The following is a 19887-nucleotide window of genomic DNA, read 5'->3' as shown; positions in this document are numbered from 1 at the left end:
CCTTGGTCATTTAGGAAGATTGAGTCGCAGTTTAAAAAAAATTTTTTTTTTTTAACGTTTATTTATTTTTGAGACAGAGAGAGACAAAGCATGAACGGGGGAGGGAGACACAGAATCTGAAACAGGTTCCAGGCTCCAAGCTGTCAGCACAGAGCCCGATGCGGGGCTCGAACTCACAGACCGCGAGATCATGACCTGAGCCGAAGTCGGGCCACATAACCGACTGAGCCACCCAGGCGCGCCTGATTGAGTCGCAGTTTTGAGTACTACACTGAAGTTTCTGATTAATGAAGAATTGGGAATTTAAAATAGGCAAAAATACAAAACGTGCCACTTCCATTCTTGGGCTTTGCTCTGTAATTTTCAGCATATGGTTCATAAAACAAAGCTTGGTGGTATGCTCCAGAGGAAGCACCTTCCTCTTACGAAGAGAGAGCTGCCGCGGAGCTCAGTGAAGAAGCCTCTTTTTACTTCTTCCTACTTGTCAGTGTTGAGCTTCACCTGATCCCTGTACTCCTGGAAGACGGCCACGGTTAACAAAACCCCCACCCTTTCGTGTTCGGGAAAAGCCTTACTACAAAGCACCTCCTTTCTCCGTAGGACTCACCTGAGACTCCCGGATGCCCCCTTGTCACCCATGACCAGGCCAGGCACAGACCTCCTGACCAGTCTGGGCAGAACGCCAGACTGGACCAGACGAAGCGGTCTCCCTCCCCAGGGCCCTGAGCTTTCGCCCACCACAGCCCTCCTCGGTGGCCTCTTCTGAGAATCTGCACACCTCAGGGAAAGTCTTTCCCCGATCAGCTGACCAGTCGCGCCACCCACTTCCCCACACCGGCTTTCCAGTCTTGTTTACCTCTCCCCACAAAGTCAAAGCCCTGTCCAGCCTGACCTGTGGGACTCTTGCAGATCTTAGACTTGGAACATTCTCCCCATTGCAGTGAGCCTCCTCTGCTTGTCTCAGTAATCTTTTGAATGAAGTCTCCCCAGACTTAAGTCCAGATTTGTTTTATTTGACATTTAAATTTTTTAATTTATAAGTGGAATTGATAGATGACCTAATATGGTCATTCAGAGGATAAAACAAGAGGAGACTAGAAAGAACAAAATAAGAAAGAAACAGAGACAAAAGCACAAGCCAAAGGGCATGTCTTAATGTGATCTGTAAGAGTATCTGGCCTAAGGGGGACTCCTTTCCTGTATATACTGGTCTTTCCTGTTCTGGGAGCTTGGCCTTGAAGGAGAACATCACAGGACTTCTTGCTTATTGTCTTCCTCAAAGTTTGTTTAGTTCAGACAATGGTAAATTGTAAAGCAAAATCCGTGATAAAATCAGTATCATGATCATACAGTATTGGCTAAAGTAATATTTTCTGTGTTTTTATTAGCTTTAAATTATAGGAACTATATTTAGCAGTACTAATTTTAGAAATGTAGTAGAGGATTATTATTTTGGTTTTTATTTTAACTGCTTGTTACTGTTTAAAATGGTTTTCCTTAACTTTTTTTCACATATTTATAAGTTTGGCCCAAACTATGAAGACTCTAAGGCTAAGAAAGAACACGGTGAAATTTTCTTTATACAGGCACTTTACAAATACTCTGATCTTTGCCGTACTGGGTAAGCTATTTGATTTTTCTTGTTACAATAAATTATTTCAGTATTGCGTGTTCCTTCAAAGGTGACTTTTTTTTGGTGTGTTTCAGCTTCTGTAGTATTTATGGTGTGGACGACTAAGACATTTAGAATTGCAAAATGTCAATCCGTAAGTATAATCTTCCTATGTAAACAGTTTTCATTTTTAATTATACTATTTTGGGTAATTTTGGGTACTTTAGTTTGTGTTTGTAAATAAAGGTAACTTTAGTGGAGATTGTCAGTTTAGTTTTTTTTTTCTTTTTTAATTTTCTTTTTTATTTTTTTTAATTTACATCCAAATTAGTTAGCATAGAGTGCAACAATGATTTCAGGAGTACATTCCTTAGTGCCCCTTCCCCATTTAGCCCATCCCCCCTCCCACACTCCCTCCAGTAACCCTCTGTTTGTTCTCCATATTTATGAGTCTCTTCTGTTTTATCCCCCTCGCTGTTTTTATTTTTGTTTCCCTTCCCTTATGTTTATCTGTTTTGTCTCTTAAAGTCCTCATATGAGTGAAGTCATATGATTTTTGTCTTTCTCTAATTTCACTTAGTATAATACCCTCCGGTTCCATCCACGTAGTTGCAAATGCCAAGATTTCATTCTTTTTGATTGCCGAGTAATACTCCATTATATATATATATATATACACACACACACACACACACACACACACACACACACACACACACACACCACATCTTCTTTATCCATTCATCCATCAGTGGACATTTGGGCTGTTTCCATACTTTGGCTATTGTTGATAGTGCTGCTATAAACATGGGGGTGCAACGTGTCCCTTCGAAACAGCACACCTGTATCCCTTGAATAAATACCTACTAGAGCAATTGCTGGGTCATAGGGTAGTTCTATTTTTAGTTTTTTGAGGAACCTGCATACTGTTTTCCAGAGTGGCTGCACCAGCTTGCATTCCCATTTTGTCAATTTAGTTTTAATTATTTTACTAGAATTATGTGAACTTTTGCTTCCTTTAAATGAATCTGGAAAAGTTCCTCCTAAATCCACTTTTCCAGGTAAGCTCTTTTCTCAACTTCCCTTCATATATACTGTATATATTTTTTTTTTATTTTTTATTTTTTTAAATTTTTTTTTTCAACGTTTTTTATTTATTTTTGGGACAGAGAGAGACAGAGCATGAACGGGGGAGGGGCAGAGAGAGAGGGAGACACAGAATCGGAAGCAGGCTCCAGGCTCCGAGCCATCAGCCCAGAGCCTGACGCGGGGCTCGAACTCACGGACCGCGAGATCGTGACCTGGCTGAAGTCGGACGCTTAACCGACTGCGCCACCCAGGCGCCCCTATACTGTATATATTTTTAAATGTTTATTTATTTTGAGAGCGAGAGATTGTGCAAGCATGAGCAGGGGAGGAGCAGACAAAGGGGGACAGAGAAAATTGTAAGCAGGCTCTGCACTGTCAGCACAGCCTGACGCGGAGCTCGATCCCACAAACCGTGAGATCATGACTTGAGCCAAAATCAAGATTCAGGGGGCGCCTGGGTGGCTCAGTCGGTTAAGCGTCCGGCTTCGGCTCAGGTCATGATCTCACGGTTCATGGGTTCGAGCCCCGCGTCAGGCTCTGTGCTGACAGCTCAGAGCCTGGATCCTGTTTCAGATTCTGTGTCTCCCTCTCTCTGTGACCCTCCCCCGTTCATGCTCTGTCTCTCTCTGTCTCAAAAATAAATAAACATTAAAAAAAAAACTTAAAAAAAAAAAAAAAAAAGATTCAGACACTTAACAGACTGAGCCACTCAGCCACCCCCCCTTTATATATGTTGAAAAATAATTATCTTCCTTGTAATTTCAGGTAGCAGGAAATCTTTTTTGTCTTGCATACCATGAAATTGGGTTATTTTGTATCTAAATGGGACTGTAAACCTTGAGTCTGACAGGTTTCTAGGATGGTATTATGAATATTCAGGAGGTACTTTGGGTGGGTTCTGTAGGCAGATACATTTCTTAGACTTAAAAAATTTTAAAGGCCCTCTTGGGAGCTTCTTGATCTAGAGCTAGTCTCGATGTTCTAAACAAACAATTACAAACAACCCTCTGAATATCCTGGACTTCTGCCTCAGGGATAATTTAGTGAGAGAAGAAACTGAACTTTCTGGAATTTCTTTTTTCTCCTCCCCTTACCTTAGTGTTTTCACTTGAGAGTTCTAAGTTTATCTTTGGGATTTTTGTTTTTGTTTTCTAAATCTTTCTGTTGACCCTAAGATTTTATGGAAAGGAGTATTTATGATGTTAAACAGCCATTTAGAAATGTTTCAAACAATATGTAATAAAATCTCCTGTCTTACTAAAAGCAAAATAACCTACTGGGAAAAATCCTACATTGAGATCTTCGCATCGGAAATTCTAATGTCATCAACGTCAAAAGTACCCATTGTCGGGGCGCCCGGGTGGCTCAGTCGGTTAAGGGTCCGATTTCAGCTTGGGTCATGATCTCGCGGTCCGTGAGTTCGAGCCCCGCCTCGGGCTCTGTGCTGACAGCTTGGAGCCTGGAGCTTGTTTCAGATTCTGTCTCTCCCTCTCTCTCTGACCCTCCCCCGTTCATGCTCTGTCTCTCTCTGTCTCAAAAATAAATAAACGTTAAAAGAAAATTAAAAAAAAAAAAAAGTACCCATTGTCAACTTGCTTCTAACTCTCCTGTTAACCTGCCTCATGACTGTTCTCATCTAGAAAATAGATGAAATGACCTCTGAAACCCCTTTAAATTCAAATTCAAGATACAGCATTTCTTATTTTTATTTTCTTAAAAAAAAATACGTGCTTATTTGGAAGATTCACTGCTCGGAAAGACTTCATTAGTGTTTGCCATTGTACACCATTCGGGAAAAACCTATGTTGTTTATCAGAAGATTGACATTTCGTGTTTGAATTGTCCTTGTTACAGGATTGGATGGAACGTTGGGTTGATGATGCATTCTGGAGCTTCCTTTTTTCGCTTATCCTTATTGTGATAATGTTTTTGTGGAGACCATCAGCAAACAACCAGAGGTACCTAACGTAGGAAAATTCAAGTTTGGCAAGCATTTGTTGATAACTGCTACTGTGTTCAAATAGAAACACATTTATATAGAAACTGGAGAGGTAGTCCTTGCTTTTAAAGGAGAATACAGTCAAGTAGGGAGACAGACGTAATGCAAGAAAGTGAAATAAGAGATGTATAAACTAGAAGTCCAGGGGTAAGACTGAAGATGGATGAGGAAAACTCCATGAAAAGGCAGCACTTATGTTACGCCTTAAGGAAAGGAGCAGAACAGTGAAAGACTGAGCCGGGAAAGAATGTACATTTTCTGAGGTAGTGGAGACAAACATGGTGTACTTTGGAGGTCACTGAGGCATGCATTTTGGTGAATACTACTTACACTGGAAGGGAATAAAGCTGGAAAGGAAGGATGGGACCAAAATCATAAGGAGCTTAAATGGTAAGTTTGGGTTGCACCGTTGACTGCGTGTGATGGGAAGCCCCCCCTTCCCTTGCCCCCTCCTCTTCCCCAGGGAAAGTACTATGAGGTTTTTTGGTATGCCCTTCCAGGGAAAAATGAAAAAGTATATTACCCATGTGTGTGTTTCTTCCTCTGTTTTTAAAAGCGTACGATAATAATTATACATAGGTACTTATATACATGTATTCACTGTTCTGCACCTTCTTGTCTGAGATCTGTCTTTCCATATCAACCTGTATAGGTCTACCACATTTTTTTTTTTAAGTAGGCTCCATGCCCAGTGTGGAGCTTGAACTCACGACCCTGGATTGAAAGTCGCATGCTCTACTGACTGAGCCAGCGAGGCACCCCAAGATCTACCACGTTATTTTTAATGACTCTGTGGCATTTCATAATATGAATGTAGCATAATTTATGGAAGCAGTCCCTAGTTTTTAGGCTCTTTGTTTCTAGGATTATTGTTATTCTCACCAATGCTTTCTGAATGCTGTTGGGCCTAGTTAATGTGGCTCAGTCAGTATGCTTTGTTTTCACCAGTCAGATTAGCAGTTTATCTTTTGTTAGGGGAGGAATTAACACGTAGTGGGCAAGGAGGGTAACCTGACATGGAAAAAAATGTACAGAAAATTCCCTTCCCCAAACATTGTATGTTGCAGAACTGCTTTCCAGCAAGATCTTATCCAGTTATGCTTTTGTCAGCAGGGTTTGGGTGCTCCAGTTTCACTGTTTGATTGGTAGTAATCTTTCCTAATTTGAGAGTAAAATAATTAAATTTTTGTTATGTGAATTTATGAGAAATTGTAAAAATGTAGATATCTCTGTATGCAATGACACTGTTAGCTATAAACTGAAAACTGAACAGATTTAAATGCACTGATAACACTATTCCTTCTTGGTTTTGGTGTAGATATGCCTTCATGCCATTAATAGATGATTCTGATGATGAAATTGAAGAATTCATGGTAACATCTGAGAATTTAAGTGAGTGATATGTTTTCTTATTAAATGACCATTGTATTGTACCTTTACCTGTGAGGCAAAATCACATACACTGTTTTCTATTAAAATAATTTTCAAACTATATCTGCAAAAACTTCTATTATGGTAGATAATCACAAAAGAAAAGTCAGTAATGAAAATGAATTTTTCTTTTTTTTTTAATTTTTTTATTTTTTTAATGTTTATTTATTTTTAAGAGACAGAGCATGAGCGGGGTAGGGGCAAAGAGAGAGGGAGACACAGAATCTGAAGCAGGCTACAGGCTCTGAGCTGTCGGCACAGAGCCCAATTCGGGGCTCAAACCCACGAACCACAAGGTAATGACCTGAGCCGAAGTCGGACGCTTAACCGACTGAGCCACCAAGGCACCCCAGTAGTGAAATTTTCAAGATTGTTAGTGCAGTGTGAGCTTTTGTTACTTGTTTGCTCTTAAGGCCTTAAGTATTAAAGTAAGTAAACTTTTTCACACTAGTAATTTAGTTTATATTGTGCTTAGCTCCTAATAATCTTCTTAATGATAATTGCTAAATTTCCTTCAATCACCTCCTCTTGCTCTTGAGAAATATACAGATCTGTTAATTCCTGGTCATGCCCAAAGCATTTCTAGTTATAGTTTTAGTGCTACTTTCATCTTTCAATTAATTTCTCCGTAGCATTTTATCATTTTATTAATTTTACCATAATACTTTAATCATTTGTTGAGGCAACATCAACACATAATTCAGTTGCTGAGAATAAGTATAGAGATGTAACGTTTACGAATTATAACTCTCAATATTATGAAGCAGTCAGTTCTACAAATTGATCAATAGAATCTGTACAATCCCAATCATAATTCTAACTGACCTAAAAAAAAAAGAAAATACAAATGGTTAAAATGATTTTATAATGTATATGGAAAAAGCATAGGACCTAGAAGAGTCAAAACATTCTTGTAGTTAAACATGGACAAATCTGGAAAACATTATGCTAAGTGAAAGAAGCCAGTCATAAACATCACAAATTTTATGATTCCATTTGTATGAAAAATCTACAAGGGGCTCCTGGGTGGCTCAGTCAGTTAAGCGTCTGACTTCGGCTCAGGTCATGATCTCACAGCTTGTGAGTTTGAGCCCTGTGTCGGGCTCTGTGCTGACAGCTCATAGCCTGGAGCCTGCTTTGGATTCTGCGTGTCCCTCTCTCTCTGCCCCTAACCCACTTGCACTCTGTCTCTCTCTCTCTCAAAAATAAACAAACATTAAAAAAAAATTTATGGGTGGGTGATGAGTATTGAGGAGAGCACCTTTTGGGATGAGCACTGGGTGTTGTATGGAAACCAATTTGACAATAAATTTCATATATTAAAAAAAAAAAAAAAAAAGAAAGAAATCTGATGTTCAAATCCCAGGTTCTTTGATTTTGAATTTTTTTCTCTCCCTCTCTCTGTCAAAATAAATAAATAAACTTTAAATTAAAAAAAAAAATTTAGGGGCGCCTGGGTGGCGCAGTCGGTTAAGCATCCGACTTCAGCCAGGTCACGATCTCGCGGTCCGTGAGTTCGAGCCCCGCGTCAGGCTCTGGGCTGATGGCTCTGGGCTGATGGCTCTGGGCTGATGGCTCGGAGCCTGGAGCCTGTTTCCGATTCTGTGTCTCCCTCTCTCTCTGCCCCTCCCCCGTTCATGCTCTGTCTCTCTCTGTCCCAAAAATAAATAAAAAACGTTGAAAAAAAAAAAATTTATATGAAAAATCCACAAAAGGCAAGTCCACAGAGACAAAATATATTGGTGATTGCCAGGGGTTGGTGGAAGGCATCAGTAGGGAGCGACTACTGATGGGTATGGGGTTTCTTTTTAGGGTGATGAAAATTTGAAATTAGTGGTGATGGTTGTACAGTTCCGTGGCTATACTGGAATTCACTGAGTTGTACGCTTCAAAGCGGTGCATTTTATAGTGTGGGAATTATATCTCAATAAAATAAAATTAATGGGCTTACACTAATTTCAAGACATAAAAACTCCATGGGGTGCCTGAGTGGCTTAGTCGGGTAAGCCTCCAACTCTTGATCTCACCTCAGGTCATAATCTCACGGTTCCTGAGTTCGAGCCCCACATTGGGCTCCCTGCTGTCAGTGCAGAGCCCACTTTGGATCCTCTGTCCCCCTCTCTCTGCCCCTCCCCTACTCACACACACATGCGCGCGCTCTCTCTCTCTCTCTCTCTCTCTCTCTCTCTCCAAATAAATAAGTAAACATTAAAAAAAAAAAATTAGTTCTTAAAAAGTTAAAACCATACCTGCCGTCCAACCCAGCCATTCCACACCAAGGTATTTACCCAGAAGAGATGATGGAAATGAAAGCAGATGTTCACAAAAAGACACTAATGTACATTATTATTTTCAGCAACTTTATTTTTTTAAGTTTATTTATTTATTTGGAGAGAGAGTGTGTGAGCAGGGGAGGGGCAGAGAGAGAGAGAGAGAGAGAGAGAGAGAGAGAAAATCCCAAGCAGGCTCCACACTGTCAGTGCAGAGCCCAATGTCGGGCTCAAACTCACAAACCGTTAGATCACGACTTGAGGCAAAACCAAGAATCAGACATTTTACTGAGCCACCCAAGCACCCCAGCGGCTTTATTCTTAATAGTTTAAAACTGGATGTAACCTAAAGTCCGTCAACAGATGAACAAAGTATTTGTGGTATACCCACACAGCCAACTACTGTTCAGTAATCAAAAGTAACCAACACTCTACAACATAAATAAATTTCAAAACCTTTTTGTTGAATGAAAGTAATCAAATCCAAAAGATGATAGACTCCATGGATTATGGTTCTATGTATGAAGTTCTAGAACAGGCAGTACTAAGCTATGGTGATTATGTCAGTCAGAACAATGGTTGCTTCTGGTGGGAGTAGGATTGACCAGAAAGGGATTTAAAGAACCTTCTGTGATGATGGAAATGTTGTGTCTCGATTTAGACTATACACTTAAAATTTGTGTATTATATAGGGGTACCTGGGTGGCTCAGTTGGTTAAGTGTCCGACTTCAGCTCGGGTCATGATCTCGTGGTCCATGGGTTCAAGCCCCGCGTTGGGCTCTGTGCTGACAGCTCAGAGGCTGGAGCCTGCTTTGGATTCTGTGTCTCCCTCTCTCTCTCTGCCCTTTCCCTGCTCACACCCTCAAAAATAAATAAACATTAAATTTGTGTATTATATATATTGAACTTAAGTTTTAAAAATCAGTGTTTGCCCCTTTAAAAGAATAGATCTCAAATGTTAGGATTTTAAATGCCCCATGGAAATATTTTTTGATCAAGGAACCTCATTTTCACTCATTATATCAACTTAATATATCATATATGTCATATCAATTGTCCATGTTTATGGAGAAGCCCTATTTGCAAATTATTATAATAACAATATTACAATATTGTAATTATACAATATTACAAAGTGAATACTTACGGAACATAGATTAAGTGTCAGGCACCTTATATATGCTAACTTGTTTAATGCTCGTGAGAACCCTATGAAGTAGCTATCAGTATTATCCCATTGTGTTGCTGGGGACACTGAGTTGCAGAAAGGCGATTGCTTTGCCCAGGGTTGTCCAGGGAGAGCCAGAATCCTGGGTGAGGCAGTCTGCTTCCAGGACTCATGCTTTCAACCTCTGCTGTGCTGAAACTGCTCACAGAAAGGAGAGCCTTGGTCCAATAGGAAAGGAGAAAACCCTTCTCTTTCCTATTTTATACCATAGGCACATTCCAAAATGTATGTGTCAGCGAGGAAAAGGCATAGACAAAGATGTGATTTATTCCTAAATATGATACTGCAAATCATAGATTTTTAAATCCATAAACTTTAAAATATATTGAAACTATCTAAGGAAATATGTGTATATGTTTGTATGTTTGCTTGTTTGTTTAAACTCCTCTAAAATGGGAATTCAAACTAGCATCTTAAAAACCTGGTTGTTATTGCAAACATTTGTGAAATCTATTGATTTTTGCCATCCCTCCTACATTTCCAAGTGGTATGTTAAAGCCAGCCCCCTGCCCAAAGCTTCCACTGTTACCTCTCCTTTAAGGAACGCCTGGGTGGCTCAGTTGGTTAAGCGTCCAACTTTGGCTCGGGTCATAATCTCATGGCTTGTGAGTTCGAGCCCCATGTTGGGCTCTGTGCTGACTGCTTGGAGCCTAGAGCCTGCTATGGATTCTGTGTCTCCCTCTCTCTCTACCCCTTCCTGCTCACACTCTGTCTCTGTCTCTGTCTCTCTCTCAAAAATAAACATTAAAAAAATAAGAATAAATATATATAGTAAATATATAATTAATATTTATAAATCTATATAGATATATATGTGTAGATATAAATCTTTGTTGAGTTATTAAACATGAAGGAAAATAATATTTTATAATTTTAGATATTTATCTCTATAATGTTTCTCGTAGCTGAAGGAATAAAATTAAGAGTCTCAAAAACGGTTTCCAATGGAACAGCTAAACCTGCTACTTCTGATAATTTTGTGAGTATAGTATATATTTAATAGAGTCTGTGTCACATTCATTGACCGTCAGGAAAACATTTTCTACCTTAGTATGAAAGCTTTTTGTATGAAAATCAGTTTTACCAATTAGTGATAGTAGTTAAGTCTGATGATTGTAACTACTGTAGATCTTTGCTTCTCAAGTGCTGTTCTTGGACCAGAAGCATGAGCGTCACCTGGGAACTTGCTAGAAATGTAGTCTCAGGCCCACCTCAGACCCACTGAATCTGAATCTACTTTTTAACAGGATCCCATAGATGACTCATATGTACATTAAAGATCGAGAAGCTTTGTTATAGAAGCTTAATTTTTCAGCATTTTGAAGTGATTTTTGAAGCCGTCTCAGATAACATTTGGTATCTATTAGGAAAGGATTTTATGTGTTGCCTGTGTAGTTGACAAAATTAGCATTTTTTATATAAAGCTGGAAGCTTGAATAAAATGGTTAAATAGAGGGTAGAGATGCGTTTTTAAATATTTTATGCATATTAAGCAAAGTGGAAATGCCTCTCACAGTTTTCTATTCTGCTTTCTTATAATTGTATATGTTGTGATTAATAGAATATAAAAATTTATGTGTGCTTGTAAGTTCTGACAGAACAGATGATATATGAGAATAGGTTAATCTGTTCAGTAAATCTTTTCATTTTTTGTTAATCAATAATTCTGTAAAATGTGTTCTTTGAGTAGTTTTATGGTGATTTAAACTTTAGAAAAATTACAACAGTTTTAATTATCTGGTGTTAGAGCTATTAAACTTCAAATTTTTAAAGATATTTTCCTTTTATTTTAGGGATATACAGTATATCCCACTTTATTTTAAAACTCAATGCTTACCAAAACATCAAAGGAATACTTTTTCATTTCCCAAAATTAAGTGCAGTCAGCTCTTGATCAGAAACCTTATCTCATGAGAATTGGGGTTCCTGTTAATACTGGCTCAGCTGCTTTGTCTGTCTAGGTGAGCAAGATGTGATTGACACTTGAGTATTCCATGTGGCCAGGTAGATCACAAAGAAACATTTTTATTTATTTTATAGTATAAATCAAAATATTCAGTATACCTTTTCTTTTTCTTTCTCCCAATGAGATAACTATAAGCAAGCATCTATTAAAAAACAGATTCCCCAACTGACCTGTTTTCCTTCTCTTGTCTCCTGCAGAGAGATGAGTGTAAATACAAGCGATAGAAATAAATAGGCTTTTGTAAAATTAGAGTATTTGCACTGTCATCTTTTTCGGTTGAAAAATTATAAACTCATGATATAAAAACTTGAACAAATTAGGAGGCATAATGAATGCTGGGAGCAAAAAACCAATACAAATCAATATTCTTGCTATTTTCTCATTAATCGACTCTGTGTTTCTACTCTGTTTTTTCAGGGTAAAAAAAAAAACCCAAAACCCACACCTGTGCATCTAATGTAAAGAAAACCAAGAAGTAAAAAATTCTGAAATCGAAATTTTTGTTTGTTTGCCTTTTTAAGAGCATACTGGCATAATTTCTGTGTGGCATAAGTGCCAAGTTCTTAGGATATGTAGAAATGAAAAGAATCATGCATTTGAATTTAAATGCTTACATTTTATATACATTATATTTTACAATTCTTTCAGGTCATACTAAGCAAATGCTGATATATAAATATTTATTTCTACAGGATGAAGATTTGAAGTGGGTGGAAGAAAATATTCCCTCTTCATTCACAGATGTGTAAATATCTTTTGTTAAAGTTTGAGTCTAAAATTTAGTATATCGTATAAAGAGATAACTTTCATGTTCCGTCATGTGCTTTTCGAACCTCGTACCTCCATATGTTTTGATAGGCCCCCATCACTAGTGAATGGCTAGTGTCATGTCAGGCTATAAGGAGAACACAGCCCTGCCTTGGTCTTTCCTTCTTCTTTTTTCACTGTACAACAACCATGTGAATGCTTGTGGCCTATAACCAACTCCAGCCCTTTCTGATCTAAGTTTTTCAGGATTAGAATCACTTTATCTTGTTTCAACTTTCTATTATGGAAAAGTTCAAACATATGTAAAACTTTTTTTTTAAAACACATGGGACCCCAATACCATGTATGGTGGGGAAGCTTTTGGAGGAAAAACATGAGCTTCGGCAAAGTATAGACCAAGCCCCTCGGGAACTTTGAGCTGATCGGGATCAATGTTCTGTTTGACGCAGTGTTCTGTTTGATAATGTGAAGCAAGAATTCCACGTAGCTGTTTCCACAACAGAAACCAGCAGGATAGGCAGAGAGGATAACATTTTCATATACTGTTCTTTCCTTTCCCTGCTCCCATTTACTTCCACGTAGACAGTTTCTGTTTAGTATGAAATTCTGTTTGCCTGTCTTAGGACAATTTGAACAGATTATCACTTTTCCTTATCTCTGATCAGCCATAAAGGACAGCTTAGCGGAGTTCACCTCCCTCTTCAATGCACTGAATACATCTTACTAAGTTTTCAACAATCATTAACCTCACGGAGGAAGCATTTTTGAGATTGCTAGTGTTTACCTCCAAACAGTGCTGAGCATCCAACGACGGTCTGGGTCTCTCAGGTTCTGGTTCAAGTTTCCCCGAAAGCAGTCCTCTCCCCTGGGTTTTCCTTGATAGTAGTATTCCAGACAGTCTAACGTGGCCCCTTTCTCACACCTAGTTAGTCTCTTGCTTCTCTTTCTTCTGCCTTCACCGTAGACTTCTCTGTAAGTGGCGTTCTCTGGAGTCTCACAGTGAGGGGACTTGCGTGTGGTAGCTCTGGCGTATAGACTTTCCCTTCAGGCTCGCTCTCTGTCTGTGAGGGAGATCTACCACACGGTGGGGCTCTACTCTCGGCTTTTCTTTTTTATCTGTGTTTTCTTTTCCAAGCAAAGGCTGTATTGTAGAACTCTCTCTAGCGCCCCCACCCCCAGTAGACACCCATCAGTGGTAATGATGGTATGGGAATTAAGCAAGTACTTGATTCCATAAATACCTTTCCTAATACGTTTCCGTGTCCCTCTATTTAAAAAAATTTTTTAATCTTTATTTGTTTTTGAGAGAGAGACAGACAAGAATGAGAGCAGGGGAGGAACAGAGAAAGACAGAGACACAGACTCTAAAACAGGTTCCAGGCTCTGAGCTGTCAGCACAGAGCCCGACGCGGTGCTTGAACTCAAGATCTGTGAGTTCATGACCTGAGCCAAAGTTGGATGCTTAACCGACTGATCCACCTAGGTGCCCCTCTCTTTATTGTATTTATTTATTTAGTTAGTTAGTTAGTTAGTTGGGGGTTTTTTAATTTAATTTTTAATTTTGTTAAATTTACGTCCAAATTAGTTAGCATATAGTACAACAGTGATTTCAGGAGTAGATTCCTCCGTGCCCCTTACCCATTTAGCCCATCCCCCCTCCCACAACCCCTCCAGTAAGCCTCTGTTTGTTCTCTGTATTTATGAGTCTCTTCTGTCTTGTCCCCCTTCCTGTTTTTATATTATTTTTGTTTCCCACCCCTTATGTTCATCTGTTTTGTATCTTAAAGTCCTCTTAGGAGTGAAGTCGTATGATTTTTGTCTTTCTCTGACTGACTAATTTCACTTAGCATAATACCCTCCAGTTCCATCCATGTAGTTGTAAATAGCAAGGTTTCATTCTTTTTGATTGCTGAGTAATACTCTATTGTATATATATATACCACATCTTTATGCATTCATCCGTCGATGGACATTTGGGCTCTTTCCATACTTTGGCTATTGTGGATAGTGCTGCCATAAACATGGGGGTGCATGTGTCCCTTCGAAACAGCACACCTGTCTCCCATGGATAAATGGCTAGTAGTGTAATTGCTGGGTCGTAGGATTCTCTTTATTTTAATATACTGTATATATTTAAGGTGTACATGATGATTTGATATACATATGGACACTGAAATGATTACTATAGTCAAGCTTACTCATCCCTCTTAAGTTCTCACAGGACAGAGCCTGATGTGGGGCTTGAACTCACGAACTGTGAGATCATGACCTAAGCAAAGTCAGATGCTTAACCGACTGAGCCACCCAGGTGCCCCTTAACTGAAATTTTTTGAAGTATAGCACACATTCTGGAAAGTACAGAATCCTAAGCTCAATAAATTTGCAATATGAACACACTCATGTAACCCAGATAAAAAATAAATAAAATATCACTAGTGTCCTAAAAACCCCTTTATTTTCCTCCTAAATCACAATCCCACTTTTTGAAAGGTGCTGCTGTCCTGGTGTCTGTAACTGTCAATTATTTGTGTCAGATTTAAAAAATTCATCCCTCAGTAATCCATTCAGCTTCTTTGCTGTGTAGTATTCCATTGTGTGGATACACTACAGTTTACCCATTTGGTTATTTTCAGGTTGGGGGCTATTAAGAACAGTATGAAAATTCCTCTTTGTGTGCGTTGGTGAGCTTCGGTGTTTACTTCTGTCAGCTGTGTCCATCCAGGAATGAGAATTTACAGATCACAGGGATATATGCCTGTACTCAGCCTTCATACATACACTAGCCTGTTAATAACATTGTTACCTGTTTTTGTTTCAGAGCTCTTCCAGTGTTAGTGGATTCAGATGAGGTAAAATACATTTTTTGCTTATTTTCTTGGTGCTGTTATTTTCACAAAGTAGAAATATATTTCAGAAAGAAATTCTGAAAGTTACTTTGTAAAACAATTACAAATCGAGCAGCCTGGAAGACTGCACTGATTTGTCAATGAAACCTAAAGGAGCTAGATCCTCATTTAAAACAGGAGCAAGATAAATGCTTGTTGGTATAAAGGGAGGGAGAATTGTTTCATGAGATTTGGAGTCTGTGATTTTCTAACATCTTCTATGTGGGTAAGAGTTTAGAATACTTTAAGGTGGCAGTTTGTCTGAATTAATTTCTTCTACTTGGGATATTTTGCTAAGGTATTAGAGTTTCTACTCATTCTCATTTACTAAGCAGGAAATTTGAATCGAGGTTGTGGATTTGGGAAGGTTTGGAGGAGAAAATTGAGTTCTAGATCGTCTGGACATTGAAGGGTGGCCCAAGACAGGAAGAAGTCTGAGTAGTAGGAATTAGAGGATGGATATTGGGAACTCTAGCTTATGGGCAGGAACAGTAGGGGAGGAAGTTAGTGGTAACTGAGGCGTAATTCAGGTGGTGGCTATAGAGCAGGAGAGCAGCTGCTGCTCTGTTCACTGAAGGGAAATGACTTTGGCCGTGGCACGTTGATCTGGCAGTAGCGGGAAGTTTTGAGGGGGCTGCCGTAGACATGCACCTGGCTGCAAAGCAATTGAACTTCGGGATTTAGAATTCTACAGAAAGAGACATGATGGAGAATTACTTTGTAAAGGGCACTTAGAGTAATCATTTGGTAAATAGTTGTATAATTTCAAAATACATGAACTGTGTAAAGCAAGGCAAATCCATGCGTGGATGAACCATGCCTGAGAAAAACACGTGAGCCCCATCTCTGCCTCTCACTGGTAACTCTGAACTTGAAACATTTTCCAGCTAGCAGGATGTTAAAGTTTTCCAAACTTGTCAACAGATATTGGCCAGACATCACTAGAAGTGTAGATTATCCAGTGTTTATTTTCTGAATCTACTGTTTCTATGTATATCATGAAATATATGCAGTTCCCCACAAAATTGTGACTGTGAAAGATTAGAGAATTTTGTTATGTTCTGGAAGGAGCATCAACATTTGGAAGTATGTCATCTTTTTTTTTTTTTTTTTTTAAAGGAAATCATGACCAGATCTGAAATGGCAGAAAAAATGTTCTCTTCAGAAAAGATAATGTGATTGGAACCCATATAAATGAAACCCAGTTAACGGTGAAGGACTTCCTCAAGACTGAAAGAGAGCTTTGTTTTGATCTAGTGCAACAAGTTTTTATTGCATTGTCTTGGAAATCTGTGTATTAAAATGAAGAATTCAGGTGGTAGGAGGTTTCTGCACCCCTTTTAAGCTACTTTAAATGTCAGCTTAATGTCCACCAAATTGCCTGGATTTGGAAATAATCTAAGAGAAGTATTATGATAAAGAAATATGCCCGGATGCTCTTAGCTAAAAGGAGGCAGGGATGTGGATTTGGGCTTTCTCTTTTCTCTGGAAAATATGACAATTCCAGATTTAAAAATATTTTTTACGTAAACACTTCTATTCTTCCACTCACTAACCTTTGAGGTAGAGGATGTGATTCTTCTGAAGTGTGGTAAAGCAGCATCTCCATGTCTTAGGTTTCTAGTTACTAGATGCAATAATAATATTCTTTGACTTTTATATGGAAGTGATTTGATATCAAGTAAAACTTGATTAACCGTAGAACATAAGCATGTTTATAGGGTTAGTTTTGGGGTGTGTGTGTCTGTGTGTGTGTGTCTGTGTGTGTACACACATATGGGTCTGCGCAAGGTCCTTTGTAAATATCACCATGCACATCAAATCACAGAGTTAGGTCCTCTCTAAGCTCAGGGGAACAGAAGTACACAGGAATAAGGTCTTGAAGGTCACTTCCAAGGATTTGCTCTCCCACTATCCCCTCATTCAGGCCACGTGTTCACGTGCTGCTGCTGAATCTGTGTGGGGCAGGTGGTAGACACGTGGCCAGATGGGGACACTTTCTCCCCGGCAAGCTGGCAGATTCGTTACCAGTGAGCCTTATAGACCCTAGAACATCCTTTACATAATCTTGGTTTATTTGATTTTATAATAAAACATGTATTTGTCTGTACAGTACATCACTATTAATCTTGTAATTAATTTCTTGACCTTCGACCATGTTTTATACATCATTTTGTTACATATTATATATGTAATGTATGATTTGAAATTTTTTTGTTTTAATATTTTTTTTAATGCAGAACATTCTAAACTTGAAAGGTAGTTGAATGTAGTATGATGGAAATGTGAATGTTTTGCTGCTGTCATGACCAAAGATACAGGGCTCGCGGACATATAGGATAGGAATTAAAGTTAGAATTTTGCATATCTTTCTTTGAAGGAGTTCTAACCTTGGGAATTGAGAATGGCTTCAGAAAAGTTTGAGAAGCACTTAAAGTCTTAACCAGTACAAACACTTAAATATAACCTTTATTATTTTTTTCATTACGAAGCCACAAAATTGTCCTTTCAAAAGCCTACTTTTTCAATTTACTTCTCATTTATTCATTTTATAGGGATTAGTAAGAAAGATCGCTAGTAGTAAGATACTTTCAGATTTATTTTCCATAGGGAACACTGAACAGTTTGGGACATGCTTCCTAGGAAAAGAGTGGCTAACAGTGTGAGTTCCATTCCTTTTTTCTGTTTTTGACACGATAATGGGCCCCTACCTACTACATTTCCCAGCATTTGTGTCCATTCTGGTTTTGCTGTGTTTTACCCCGGGCCCAGTTGTTGCAGGGCTGGAGGCGACCCTGCCTTCTAGGTCCTGCTTTTATCTACCACTCCCAGAGTTAGGAGGCAGACCCCCAACTCCTCAGCTCCAGGTGAATTTTGAAATGCAGAGTCCTGGGCTTCCAGCCAGTAGGAGCTACAAATGTAGCGGAGCAGGAGTGGGGCATCGATGTGAAGTGTGTTAATAAGGGAGACTGCCTCTGGCATTAACCTCAGTAGTGCGTACGAAAACACTGCTTTCAGCTATAGGCTGAAATGCAAACTTTTTTCATCTTCTAGAGAAAGCAGGATTCCCTCCTGACAACCTTATCAGAAATGTTTTTCAAAGGGCATATTCTCTGTCACTTTCAGTGACAATTGTGGCATCAGTTGGTGTTTATGATGACCTGAATTGAGTATTCCTATGGAGGGCCCTCTTAGCCCCCCCAAACCCCATAAACAGAAGGGGGTGTCCTCAGGCTACAGCTGTGGTTCGTACGAAGGGCACCGGGGAGAAGTTACAACCAGGGCTATCGTACAGCTCGTCACCCCGCTTCTGCAACAAGTGGTCAGGAACTGGTCATCAAAGCTTTTGAGGCTATCAGACCAGTTTATTCTTGGGGAGCCAACCAGATGAAAGGATCTGAGGGTGAGTCTAGTTTTATGTGTTTCTAGACAAAATGCTTACGTGTTCTAATGCAACTCGTGTTAGATTTATACGATGTGTGAAATCTGTGTCAAAGGGAATTTTCATGATTTGAGTTAGATTAGGATTTAATTATCTGCTTTAAAGGACAGTATATTTATTTCAAAAATAAGGAAAAATAAATGAATGTATGAATTTTTTAAGCCTGAGAGACGATGTTCCCTTACTTTTCCTGTAAAGAAAATAATTTTTAAATCTTTCGTATCCTATAGAGAAAACCAACTTTTCCTCTGTGATACAGTACATTATGTTTGCACTACCATAATGTCAGGACTGAGAGTATGAAAAATGTACACATAAGACTGATTTTTGTATCTTTTTTTAAAAGGGGGTTTCAGGTGCCCAACTGGCTCAGTCAGTAAACATGCGGCTCTTTATCTTGGGGTCGTGAGTTCGAGCCCCACGTTGGGGGCAGAGTTTCTTTTAAAAATAAATAAAAGGGGTTTGAGTCTATTGCACTAAGCTTTACAAGCTACACATGACTAACTTAAAGGGGAGAGCTGTTGTGCTAGATTTAAAAATCACTAGTTTTTTCGGTACTTGTGTCCCTGTATGGTCAACAGCGTGCACCAAGCAATAGAGCACACCAAGCCTTATACTTACAAAGAGAAGTTTAACATACTAGGTAAAGTTCTAAACATATCAAATGTATATAAGTGACAAAAATAGGATTTTAAGGAAATGTACAGTATATACAGAAGCTCAGTACTTCGTTAAGAAACTAGGGAAACGTGTATTTGAGGAGAAAACTTAGGGGTTTGAAAAGTTATATTTTTCTATTTAAAAGGGTTAAATTATTGTATAATTTGGAAGAAGTTGCTTTGAATGTAGGACAAAACCGTTTCAAAGATTTTTGTTTTAAAAAGTTGATGTATTTTTGTGCCTTAATATTTGTTCTGACTTTTAATAAAATGCTTTCTGAAATTCTAGATGATTGATTCTAATATTTATTACTGCCAGATTATATATATAAATCTTCAGGAAATATAGACCCAAACAGATGGCAGGGCATAAACAAAGTCTTAAAAAAAGGAGATACAACTAATTAACAAACATGGAAAACCGTTCAGCCTCAGAAGTGATCAGAGAAATGCAAAGTGAAAGGGTAAATTTTTAAATTAACAAGTCTGTACTAATGTATTTATAAAACCTGTTTCAGCTTTCAAAGTGTGATGAAC

General features: G+C 38.7%; 1 protein-coding gene across 3 annotated transcripts in view; it reads left to right on the top strand.

Annotated features, from left to right (window-relative positions):
• The window catches only part of TMEM87B (transmembrane protein 87B), a 51235-nt gene extending 31597 nt beyond the window's left edge, over positions 1 to 19638 (top strand). For 2 of the 3 annotated variants that reach the window (XM_042982007.1, XM_015537584.2), the window contains exons 12-19: positions 1513 to 1621; positions 1708 to 1766; positions 4556 to 4659; positions 6019 to 6092; positions 10536 to 10609; positions 12289 to 12341; positions 15183 to 15213; positions 16369 to 19638. In XM_042982007.1, the coding sequence (XP_042837941.1) occupies positions 1513 to 1621; positions 1708 to 1766; positions 4556 to 4659; positions 6019 to 6092; positions 10536 to 10609; positions 12289 to 12341; positions 15183 to 15213; positions 16369 to 16428 (564 nt within the window). In that variant the 3' untranslated portion in view covers positions 16429 to 19638. Of the gene's footprint in view, positions 1 to 1512; positions 1622 to 1707; positions 1767 to 4555; positions 4660 to 6018; positions 6093 to 10535; positions 10610 to 12288; positions 12342 to 15182; positions 15215 to 16368 lie in introns of those variants that run through there. The other variant, XM_042982004.1, reaches the window with a different exon arrangement.
• The last annotated feature ends 249 nt before the right edge of the window (positions 19639 to 19887 follow it).

This window comes from Panthera tigris, chromosome A3 (genome assembly GCF_018350195.1).
Source record: "Panthera tigris isolate Pti1 chromosome A3, P.tigris_Pti1_mat1.1, whole genome shotgun sequence".
Lineage (NCBI taxonomy): Eukaryota > Metazoa > Chordata > Mammalia > Carnivora > Felidae > Panthera > Panthera tigris.
The sequence above is the reverse complement of the archived record's forward strand: the minus strand, read 5'-3'. Positions and strand labels throughout refer to the sequence as shown.